Here is a 12,743-nt window from a genome sequence, read left to right as displayed (position 1 = left end):
ATAAGCGGAAGAAAATGGATGGATGGATGGATGGATGATTATTGAATTGATCATCAACTAATTTAGTAATTGATCATTAATTGGAGTCACACACACATAAACAGGTCATTTGCTGAAAGAGCAACACAGTCAGAGCAGTAAAGAAGCCAACATAAACATTTAGCATTTTTAAATGAAAAACCTTCTTTGTGTGTTCTACAAGGAACTCAGGCAGCAGTTTTAGCTTTACCTGGTTCAAATTCTGTAAGGAAAAAAAAATAATAAAATCTGCTATTAAGTAGCTTTTGCTATTCAATAATTAATCAGTTAGTCCCAAAATAATCACCTAATAATTCAGTGCTGCAGAAAGGCTTGCAGCTCTTCACATGTTGATGTTAGAAGTGTTTTTAGTTGCAAATGCAGCCTTTGCTCCAAATGATCAAGCTTCACTAAGTGAATACTGTTATTGCATCTTAGGAAATAAAATGTTAATTTTCTGATTTAAAAAGGAATTAAATTCTTTATTTGTCTTTTAGTGCATTGGTGCATATTTAGTGCATAAAATCAGCTTAAATGCTTAATTGGAAAATCTGCAGAATGTGCCAATTTTTATCCATTAATCATCAGAATGATCAATAGAATAATCAAATACTAAAATACTCCTTAGTTCCAGCCCCAGATAAAACACTGGGCATGAAAGCCAGTGAGAAAACATCCAATGCTGTTTGTACTGCATATTTTCCATCCAGTACAAACAGCAGTGACCTTCTAGTTGAGTCTGGCAGCTGACTCATTATCAGGTGAATATAAAGCTCCATGCGCTGCACATCAGAGAACGATGAAATGTTAAAGTTGGGTTCTGTGATGTCTGCTGATGTTCAGACATAAATGTAAATGCCTTAGTAGGTTTCTCTTCTTTTCAGTGAAGACAAGTAACACTTTGCGTTCTTAGTTTGCACATTTTTTACTTCATCCATGTTTTTGTTTTTGACTCAAAGCATTTTTTTTCGCAGTTGTGGAAATTCATGCTAAATGAACAGTCCCCTGCATTTTTTCACGCTAATGTGCCTTTGTTGCAGATTTTCCACAAAAAAGGTCATGATCATCATGTTTCAGTGACTGATGACTCCCACCTGCTGGTGGCTGTTTTTCTTAATTCCTCATCCTAACTTGATGTCAAGTTCTAATCCATGAACAATATGGCAAGTAACAAAAAGTCATATTTACCCTCAAACATAAGAACACTTGCTTAAATATAATCGTACAAAACGTGACATTTTAAACAGCATTTCTGCTACATTCAAACCTCCATGTCTCTGTCCCTGGTTTGCAGTGAAATGAGGTATATGTGAGGCTGATTATTGTTGTCTACCTCAACATGACGTTGCACTATTTTTGATACAGCAGCTTTGCATTTTGACACTGCCATGTTTGACGACTGCTTAGAGAAAACACAGTTCTGTCCACAAGTTTGACTGCACACATTTGAGGCTCATAATTTGAGACTTTTCTTCCTAAAAACATAAATATGCAAAGCTGTACTGTAGTTTTCTTCCTGAAACTGATTTAATTAAATTAAGAATTAGACTCCACATTTCTGAATTTCCGAGTGCTTTGAGAAAACGCAAAGGATGCAGTAATCCACAGAGTTTTTCTGTAACCATCAACATGCTTCTGAAATAATTCTGGCTGGATATTTGACCACTAAATTGAAATAATAGACTGATCAGAATAATTCTCCATGAGTGGGCGAAAATTACTGCAAAATTCTTTGCAAATACGTCTTAAATAGTTCTGCAAGATGAGTGATTTTGATTGCAAATAATCATAAAAACAATTGTGAAATCCTGGAGGGACTGGTCAAAGTAATTGCATTAACAAGACACAGGAGAAATGAAGAATGTCACGTTTGATTGGAACCAGGACCTGACCATGTTTCATATCCATCTGGTTCCAGAGTGACTCAGCTGCTGGAGCGAATCAGTGAAGTGGTTGAACAGAACCGCCTCTTCACATCTGACAGACCGGGTTTGGGTCAGGATCTGGAGACCCTGCAGCAGCACCTGGAGAGCCTCAGCACTGCACCTTTACCGCCCGACTATGGCTTCAACAGCAGCAGCCAAGGTCTGACTCACTTCAGCTTCACTCTTACCAATAACAAGCTTCCTTCTTTCCCCTCCAGGATGGGATTCCTTCTGCTGGAACAGGTCCACATGTTTTCACAGACACAATCTATCCTTTAGGTGTTTTCACTGCTCATTGAGATGTTTATGACAGTTATATATTCTTCACTCAAGGCAGCAGACTTTCATTGTTAAAAAAATGGTGTTAGCAGCCCTTTTCTTAAAATCATTTATTGATAAGAAGCTTAATAACTGTGAGGTGAAACCCATATCATGTAATATTACATCATAAACTGGGACTTTTGGTCATATTGAGCAAGTCTAAGTAAAGACCAGTCTCCTCCACATCAGCAGCTCTCTGCACAGATCAATCTACTGGAAAGCAGGAAATCCAGTATCTCTGTGAACCTTTCTGTTTGAATTAAACATTGGAACCTAACAGCTCCCCACATCTTCTAAACACTAGAGCCATGTAGTGTTTAGCAGCTGTCAGTCAGTCCAGTATGTTCCATGACAAAAGTCAAAAGGATTAAAGAAAACAGATTTGCTGGAATGCATTCAGCCTTCAGTCACATCTGGGCCCGTAGTCACTCCATCCCCTGTTCTAAGAGACGTCCTCAGCTTTCTCAGCTAGAGCTAACAACCACATGGTCCTCAGTCTAGCTCTCAGTGGCAGCATCCTGAACCAAAAGGTCTCCATGACAATACAATTCCTCTTTAAACATCTTTGGTTTTTCCTCCCTCTTTTTAACCTCCTGATGCTAACAATAGCTAACACTGAGCCTCTTCCCTTCAGTGGCAACATATACTCCAAAGAGTATTGCCACTGACCTGCTAACTCTTAGGTATGGTGCATTCACTGACCAGAAAAAAAGAGGTTTTTGTTTCTAACTGGCTAGTCAGCTGGAAATCCAGCTTCTCAGTGTGACTGATGGTCTTGGTGACTCTGGCATCATTACTGTTGATGTTACTGAATCTCATGACTCAATGTGTAACCACATTAGTAGGTGGTTTTCACCTGTGGTGGTGTTTACTCCAGATTCCCTCAGCTCCACATGGAGCATGATAACTAAGCTCACCAAAAGACACTAACAGGTCCAGCTGTTCAGACACGCCACCAAACTGATCCAATTGATTGATAATCTTCTTGGAGTTTTCTTCCCTGAAGGAACAGACTGATTTTCTCCTGCTGCCTTTGCCTTACCTCTGGCCCTCATACTCAATATGATACAAGCATATTGGACATATCCGGTGTTTGTCAGAAGAACTAAAATGAGCAAATTAACTGTGTGAACATGAGTACCTTTTATCTAAAGTCCATACACAGCAGAATAGCAGCTGGAGCTCTAGTAATCTCTTTGTTCAGGAAAAAGACAAACACAAGGACAAAAATAAAATAAAATAACCACCGTTACTCACTAGGTTTAGTTAAGTTTATTTAATCAAGGACAGCACAGTAATCAATGTTACATGGTAAAACAAAGCAACCATTGTTGTTTTGTACAAAGGTTATCTAGCCAAAGGCTAATTTGCCATCTCTGTACTTGGTTGAACTCAGTAACTTGATACTTTCACTAATAATTCATACATTCCAAGTAAAAACAAATATTTGTCCTAAAAAGTAGTAATACTTTGAGGATGTCAAAAATTGCTGTTTCTGCAAGTCTGAAAACCCTACAGACCTCTGACCTCTAACATAACCCTATGTTATGGTTCAAGGGTAATCCAAGTTGACTGATTAGATCAGATTAAATAAATCACATCATGTCATTATCATCTCTCTGAGCAGAATAGACAAAATGTGGCTTTTAAAGTTGCATTTGAGTTAATACAGAGACCTTTCAGTACATTATGTCACCTACTTGGCTAGAAATGTAAAAACTATAAACACGTAATATGTATTTAACATTCATTAAAATCATGTTCTGTCATGGTGAAATATAATCTCAGTCAGTTCCCTATTCCCTAAATTAAATTCTATTCAGTTTATTTCTATAGCAGCATTTCACAACACATCATCTCAAGGCCCTTTGCAAAAAGAAAAGCATTTCAATTCAACCGTATTTATGTTCCAAATTATTCTCATTATCAATCAACTCAGTCAAGTTGAGTTTATACAGGTCCTTCTCAAAAAATTAGCATATTGTGATAAAGTTCATTATTTTCCATAATGTAATGATGAAAATTAAACTGTCATATTTTAGATTCATTGCACACCAACTAAAATATTTCAGGTCTTTTATTGTTTTAATACTGATGATTTTGGCATACAGCTCATGAAAACCCAAAATCCCTGTCTCAAAATATTAGCATATTTCATCCAACCAATAAAAGAAAAGTGTTCCAATACCAAAAAAGTCAACCTTCAAATAATTATGTTCAGTTATGCAGTCAATACTTGGTCAGCAATCCTTCTGCAGCCTTCAATGCAGCATGGAGGCCATCAGCCTGTGGCTCTGCTGAGGTGTCATGGAGCCCAGGATGCATCGATAGCCTTAAGCTCATCCAGAGTGTTGGGTCTTGGTCTCTCAACTTTCTCTTCACAATATCCCACAGATTCTCTATGGGGTTCAGGTCAGGAGAGCTGGCAGGCCAATTGAGCACAGTAACACCATGGTCAGTAATACCAGTGGTTTTGGCACTGAGCAGGTTGTGCTGAAAAATGAAATCTTCATCTCCATAAAGTTTTTCAGCAGATGGAAGCATGAAGTGCTCCAAAACCTCCTGATAGCTGCTGCATTGACCTGCCCTTGATAAAACACAGTGGACCAACACCAGCAGCTCCCCAGACCATCACTGACTGTGGGTACTTGACACTGGACTTCTGGCCTTTTGGCATTTCCTTCTCCCCAGTCTTCCTCCAGACTCTGGCACCTTGATTTCCGAATGACATGCAAAATTTGCTTTCATCCGAAAAAAGTACTTTGGACCACTGAGCAACAGTCCAGTGCTGCTTCTCTGTAGCCCAGGTCAGGCGCTTCTGCCGCTGTTTCTGGTTCAACAGTGTCTTGACCTGGCGAATGCAGCACCTGTAGCCCATTTCCTGCACACGCCTGTGCACGGTGGCTCTGGATGTTTCTGCTCCAGACTCAGTCCACTACTTCCTCAGGTCCCTCAAGGTCTGGAATCGGACCTTCTCCACAATCTTCCTCAGGGTCCGGTCACCTCTTCTCGTTGTGCAGCGTTTTCTGCCACACTTTTTCCTTCCCACTGAGGTGCCTTGATACATACAACACTCTGGGAACAGCCTATTGGTTCAGAAATGTCTTTCTGTGTCTTACCCTCTTGCTTGAGGGCGTCAATGATGGCCTTCTGGACAGCAGTCAGGTCAGCAGTCTGACCCATGATTGCTGGGAGTTTTTAAAAGCCTCAGGAATCTTTTGCAGRTGTTTAGAGTTACTTTGTTGATTCAGATGATGAGGTTAACGGCTCGTTCAGAGAACCTTTTCATGATATGCTCATTGTTTGAGACAGGGATTTGGGGTTTTCATGAGCTGTATGCCAACATCATCAGTATTAAAACAATAAAAGACCTGAAATATTTCAGTTGGTGTGCAATGAATCTAAAATATATGACAGTTTAATTTTTATCAGTACATTATGGAAAATAATGAACTTTATCACAATATGCTAATTTGAGAAGGACCTGTAAATAAAATTGATAAAATACATCTTCTTTCTAAGGAAACCCAGCAGATTATATCAAGTCACTAACAAAGAAACCTCTAGGAGAGCTGAGGCTCAGAGTTATGGGGGAATTTTTCTGCAATAATGCGAGAGCACACATTTTAAGTCTAAAAGCGGGATTACATGTCTTTTGTTCTCAAAACTTTTAATGCTTTGCTTACATTTTCATTTTGAAAGTAGGACTTCATGTCTTTCTTTTCAAAACGTGTATGTTTGTACTTTTGTTCTCGTGCTCTTGGAAAACTGATCGCTTACAAAACCTCCTGTTTGTTTTTGGAACAAAAATGCACAATCACCTGGCAAACTCTCAGCCAATGGAGTGAAAGTGTTGTACTGGGTGCGTTTGTTTCCTTCTAGAAGGTGTACCTGTGTATGGGGGAATGTGGCTACTGACTTTTGTTGTAGGGAGAAACAACAACCTCAGCTTTCTGCTCCATCCATCCATCTTCTTCCGCTTATCCAGAGTCGGGTAGCAGCCTAAGTAAGGAGGCCCAGACTTCCTCTCCCCAGACACTTGGGCCAGCCCATCTGGGGAAATCCTAAGGCGTTCCCAGGCCAGCCGAGTAAAATAGTCCCTCCAGTGTGTCCTGGGTCTTCCCCGGGGCCTCCTCCCGGTGGGACATGTCCGGAAGACCTCATCAGAGAGGCATCCAGGAGGTTTCCTAACCAGATGCCTGAACCATCTCAACTGGCTTCTTTCAACAAGAAGGAGCAGCGGCTCTACTCTGAGTCCCTCCTAGATGACTGAGCTTCTCACCCTATCTCTTAGGGAGAGCCATAACACTCTGCAGAGAAAACTCAATTCAGCTGCTTGTATCCGTGACCTCGTTCTTTTGGTCATGACCATAGATGAAGGTAGGAACGTAGATCGACCGGTAAATAGAGAGCTTTGCTTTTTGACTCAGCTCTCTCTTCATCATGACAGGCCAGTACAGCGCCTGCTTCAATAGATGCTGAGGTAGTTCACAATGGCCTCGGATTTGGAAGTACTGATCCTCATCCCGGCCGCTTCACACTCTGCTGCAAACTGATGAAGCCAATAGAACCACATCATCTGCAAAAAGCAGAGATGCGATCCCTTGGTCGGCAAAATGGATCCCCTCAACACCTTGGCTGTGCCTAGAAATCCTGTCCATGAAAGTAATGGTGACAAAGGGCAGCCTTGGCAGAGTGAAACTCTCACCAGAAATTAGCCCGATTTACTGCTGGCAATGCGCCCCAGACTCCGACACCGGTCATACAGGGAACTAGCAGTGTGTATCAAAGGGCCCAGTACCCCATATTCCTGGAGAACCTGCCACAGGGCCCCCCGAGGGACACGGTCGAACACCTTCTCCAAGTCCACAAAATACATGTAGACCGGTTGGGCGAACTCCCATGCACCCTCCAGGACCCCGCTGAGGGTGTAGAGCTGGTCCAGTGTTCCACAACCAGGACGAAAACCACACTGCTCTTCCTGAATCCGAGGTTCGACTATCTGACGGACCCTCTTCTCCAGGACCCCTGAATAGACCTTGCCAGGGAGGCTTAAGAGTGTACCACCATAAACAGTGTTGGTGCTGTACTGCTTTCCTCTCCTAAGATGCCGGATGTGGACCAGAATCGCCTCAAAGCCTTGCAAAAGTCTTTCTCCATGACCTGTCTGAACTCCTCCCACACCCGGGTTTTTGCCTCAGCAACCTCCCGAGCATCATGCCATTTGGACTGCCTGTACCCATCAGCTGCTTCTGGGGTCCCACTGGCCAAAAAGGCCTGACAGGACTCCCGCTTCAGCCTGACAGCATCCCTCACTGAAGGTGTCCCCCCAACGGGTTGACGCATCCATCCAGCCATACATCCATATATACTATGATGTAACACGGTTGATCAAAAGGCTGCTAGTGATCAGCAGCACACTGCTGGTGGATACTTGGTGCAACATGGAGCAGAAAGCTGAGGTTGTTGTTTCTCCCTACATCCAGTGGGTGCGCAGGTTACTACAATTGATAGTAGCCGATCTAGAAGTTATTTTTCTTCTAACAGCACACCCACTAGGAAACGCAGTACAACGCTTTCAGAAGTTGACAGGTGACAGTGCATTTTTGTTCCAAAGGCAAGCAGAGAATGTTTCATAAATGAGAAAAGAGTTCTGCAAGAGCGCGGGGAGAAAATATAATGTAAGCAAAAGTATTAAAAGTTTTGAGAAGAAAGACATGTAATCCTTCTTTAAGACCGAAAATGTGTGCTCTCAAACAATGGCAGAAAAATTCCCCCATACAGAATGTAGACAGAAGACAGAAATGGATCAAACATGACCTGTCTGTCCTATTGAACACATTCTTTTAAAAATTCCATACCATGAGGGAGGGAGGGGCTAGAGCGCTGCAATGGAGTAGGCGATTTTTTGTGAGGCTCCGTGATGTCCCCTCAAATTTTGTTTTTAATATAACACACCTGATACTTTATTCTATATTGTTTTATTTCAAGTGAGTGGGATTACTTTTCTTTTACTTTTTATTTTTCAAAATGGGGAAGAAGGACGGCACACAGCGGGAGACAGCTCAGCCGAGCTCCGGAGCTAGCAACGAAGCTATTTTAGCTGCTGTTACTGCTAAATGGAGGGAGATGTTTTTACTTTCAGATAAGGTTTCTGCATGTTGGTGTTGCCGCCAAATCCTGAATATACCCAATTTGGGTTGTCTTGGCCTTTTTATCGCAGCCTGTGGGGTTTTGCCTGACTTGGAACGAGAATACAACCTGCTGAATGTGACAGGTAGCCAATCAGAAAGCGCGGTGACGTCAGAACAGAGGGGAATCCTAAACAGCTGATATATCGGAGATGATATGTGGAAATGTTTATTATTAAATCTAAAGATCATTATTATGTTTATTCAGTTAAAAATGTTAACTATGAAAAAACATAGTCACCTCCAAATCATAGTGCAGCAAATAGAGCGGCTGCTCCCGTCGTCTTTTATCCACCGTTATGTCTTTTATCTCTTAAAATGACTCCACAAACTATCACTACTGCTTCTACATCGTCATCTGTGTTTGGTTATTCTAAATTCCCGCTATGTTGGGGGTTTTGTAGATTATCCTCTGGAATCGGGATGTTCGTGTGTGGCGTGTAGCTCCTGCCTTGGACACACGAACCCATCGAACCTGTTGTTCTTTATCAGCTCTGTGGTCACAGAGGTTTGGAGAATTGGCCGACAATTCTTAAAATCTTGCCGTCTAAACCAGACTTAAGATTCACAAGTTCTACTCATCTCCTCTCAACCGCAGCCCAAACGCTCTGATTCTGGTCGCTATGGTAACGTTTACATATCCCTTCAAATTGAGATACAGATGCAAAACAAAAACGAACATTTTACTTTTGTGAAAATTTTAACTCACGATAATGAGCTTGTTTCTCTGCAATGAGTCAGTCCGTTCTGGGAGTGATGGGAGACAATAACACCTGAAGTGTTGCTTATATCCACAGCCTGCTTGGTCTCTACGTGGCGAAGCAGCTTGAAGCTTCATTGCCTCATTAGCAGCCGGTCGCCGCATGTTACGCAGAGCGGCTTGTAACGTGGGATTCACCTACCGGTCCAGGATAAATCTATTCTCCTGTCTCTTCTCTGGGCCTTTTCCCCTTTGCAAAGAAACTTTCCAAAGACATCTGATCTGTTTCTAACTCATTTTGCTGCTTGTGGGCTCAGTGTTGGCGCACAAGTAACCGAGAGAATCTGGTTAAAGGATTTTCAAAATAAAAGATCCTCCAGACTCAAATAATACATAAAACGTAAATGTTTAATTATTTGTTGCGCGGCCCGGTACCAATTGGCCCACGGACCGGTACCGGTCCGCGGACCGGGGGTTAGGGACCACAGCATTGCACAGTTGATGGTGGTTTTTTTTTGTTTTTTTTGTTTTCTCATTCTCTGCTCGTATATTAGCTACATGTTATAATGTCAGCGGTCATGCCGGGTATAAAGTACTTAACTTCTTTTCAGCTTCAATATTTTCTGTTTTGCATATCCCTTTGCCGTCTCTATATACCTGATCGCTGAAACTTATAATTGTTCAGGTGTCCCATTTACACTGTTTATTGTATCCTGGAGATTCACGGAGTTTTGCTCCTTATTTCGGAGTGGTTATGGAAGTTCCCATAGTGTGTTGCTCTGGTCAGTTCCCAGTAGCCTCCCTTAGTTTAAGGGGAAGCACTGTCTGTTTCTCCACTTCAGTGTGGTATTGGGGGGTGGATGGTATTTGATTTCTTGGGTGAAGGGTGGGGGACAGGGAGAGGGAGGAGGAGTGTGCCTTTTTTCTTTTCTTTCTTTCCCTTTCTTTTTCCCCTTATTCAGCTCCAACAATGTTGTTTTCATCTACCGTTTTGAATGTATTCTGATGGTGCTCCTTCCAAGCCAGTCATAAATCCCATTACCTTCACCACCTGGCAGTGTTGTAGTACTCGAGATYGGTCTTGGTCTCGAGACCATTTTTTGATGGTCTCGGTCTCGGGCGCTGAGGACTCGGCATTTTATTTCAAGACCGGTCGAGACCGCAAATGTGAAAATATCACTAAACRTRCAGCATRCTGTCCAGTTTATTTGTTAACATCTTTGTTTTCAGTGGATGCAAAACGWRCCGATWAAAATCCAACCAATAACGTGTTTCTGTTACTCCCCACCTTTCACTCGCACGYGGCGCTCCAAGACACGTGCAGTGGTTTTCTCTGAGCAGCAGAAGTTTTGTCTAATAGTCAGTAATAGAATTGCGCTGCATAAATCATAAGAAATCCGATGGCCACAGCTAACTCAGCAGCGCTTCGCTTTCACAGACGGTGGGGACTACGTCTAGCGTTTTTCTTCACTTAGAAAAGTATCTCAAAGGTAAGCTCCGTTGACATGATGTTAGCAAAGCTAGCTGTATAGAGACACATAAGCATTTGGAGTTGTCAGTAAACCATACACAACAAGTTATGATGAAAATAAGTCATTGAATTGTTTTCCATGATAACTGTATAGACATACATGCGTTGTCGTGGTTTCAAAGTGTATTTAAAGCAAGGTCTGGCTGCAGCTGGAGTCAACTACAACACACGCTGATGTAAAACTCATTAATCTACTTAACTGCTAAGTCGGGATGCCATACAAATGTTGATAAAGTGTATGATGACCTACGTCACAATTCTATCTGGCTGATTAAATAAAATTATATGGTAATGACATGTCTGACAGATATAGCCGTGAGTTCGTGCTAAGAGTATGCTGACCTGCCAGAACACTGTTCTTTGTTCTTTTAATGTTCTGTGTACACTGCAGTAGCTATGATGATTTTATTTAATTATGTACATTGATATTTTTTAAATTAACAAATAAACAAAACACAAGAACGAAAGAGCACGCAGAGCATGCACATTACTCTTTCATTGTTTTCATTCAAAGTGACAGCTGTAATGTGTGCCATCGTGTCAGACTACCTGGCTTCTACCTGAGAGGGTGAAAACAGTCGCGGTGCGCGCCTTGTGGTTGGTTACTTCTTGCTTGTTGCTCCTTGGTCAGTGTTCATAGTTGAGCGTTATTTACTGTCAGGGCATTGCCTCAATTGCTATGTTTAATGGTTTCGTTATCTTTTTAGGGATGGCACGAGACCACCGCCGATTGTAGCACAGAGATGGAATGGAGTTGGATGGATGGATGGAGTTTGTTCTGCTTTTAATATTGGTAGAATTTATTAAGTATTTAATATCTAAGTGTTTTTATGGGAATATGGATCTTTTAGATCAATTTGAGAAGTAATTTTGATCATATTTCACATTTTATCGTATCATGTAGCGCGGGGCGCTAGTCTTGGTCTTGACTCTGTCTCGACTTCCCTCGGTCTTGGTCTTGACTTGGTCTCGGACCTTAAAGTCTTGGTTTTGTCTCGGTCTCGATACACTCTGGTCCTGGTCTTGTCTTGGTCTCGGGTTAGGTGGTCTTGACCACAACACTGCCACCTGGAACTGTAGGGGTCTGGGTAGGTCTCTCAAGAGGGGCAAGGTCTTTTTTCACTTAAAGCATCTGATGCACTGATGTTATGTTCCTACAGGAAACGCATATCTCACCTACAGAGCAGAGACGCTTGAGGACGTCCTGGGTGTCGCAGGTGTATCAATCCAACTTCATCTCCAGGGCGAGAGGGGTGGCCATTCTCATCCGTAAAACCACACCATTCAAATTTGAGTCTCAAATGACTGATTCAGGCGGGAGATGCATTCTTATCATTGGGACCCTTAATTCTGTCCCTCTGGCCCTTCTTAACATCTATGCACCTAATTTTGACTTTCCAGACTTTTACAAAAAAGTATTTAATCTTGTAGCAGAGCACAGCGAGTATAGGATCATTGTTGGGGGGGATTTTAACAATTACCTCGGCCCTGTGCTTGACAGGTCCTCTGAAGACTAAAGACTAAACCTGCCCCACCATTGCAGTCCACTTCAGTTATAACCAAGTTAGCAACGTCTTTAGATCTGGTTGATGTCTGGCAGCGTCTGCATCCTATAGAGAAGCAATATTCCTTTTTTTCTTCGGTTCACAAAACCTCAACAAGAATTTATTATTTTTTGGTTGACTCAAACTTATTACCCAGTGTTCTTAAATCTACCTATCACTCTATTCTCATCTCTGACCATGCACCGTTGTCAGTTGAATTTAACTTTGAAATTCAAAGAGCACAATACAATTGGAAACTTAATTCCTCCTTAAACTTGGACAGCTCCTTTTGCAAATTTGTTTCTAAGAAGATCTCAGACTTTTTGACTTACAATGATAATGGTGCTGTCTCTTTCTGGGAATCTTTCAAGGTCGTAATAAGAGGTGATATTACAGTGGTGTGAAAAAGTGTTTGCCCCCTTCCTCATTTCCTGTTTTTTTGCATGTTTGTCACACTTAAGTGTTTCGGAACATCAAACCAATTTAAACAATAGTCAAGGACAACACAAGTAA

The 12,743-nt window shown here is 41.8% G+C and overlaps 1 protein-coding gene across 1 annotated transcript in view; it reads left to right on the top strand.

Annotated features, from left to right (window-relative positions):
• abca2 (ATP-binding cassette, sub-family A (ABC1), member 2) overlaps nucleotides 1-12,743 on the top strand; it is a 151,562-nt gene that overhangs the window by 26,579 nt on the left and 112,240 nt on the right. Inside the window, exon 5 of the mRNA XM_017303181.1 lies at nucleotides 1,937-2,103. Coding sequence (XP_017158670.1) covers nucleotides 1,937-2,103 — 167 coding nt within the window. The remainder of the gene's footprint in view (nucleotides 1-1,936; nucleotides 2,104-12,743) is intronic.

Source organism: Poecilia reticulata, unplaced genomic scaffold (genome assembly GCF_000633615.1).
Source record: "Poecilia reticulata strain Guanapo unplaced genomic scaffold, Guppy_female_1.0+MT scaffold_196, whole genome shotgun sequence".
Taxonomy (NCBI): domain Eukaryota; kingdom Metazoa; phylum Chordata; class Actinopteri; order Cyprinodontiformes; family Poeciliidae; genus Poecilia; species Poecilia reticulata.
Note: the sequence above shows the minus strand (reverse complement) of the source record. Positions and strands in the feature narration are given on the sequence as shown.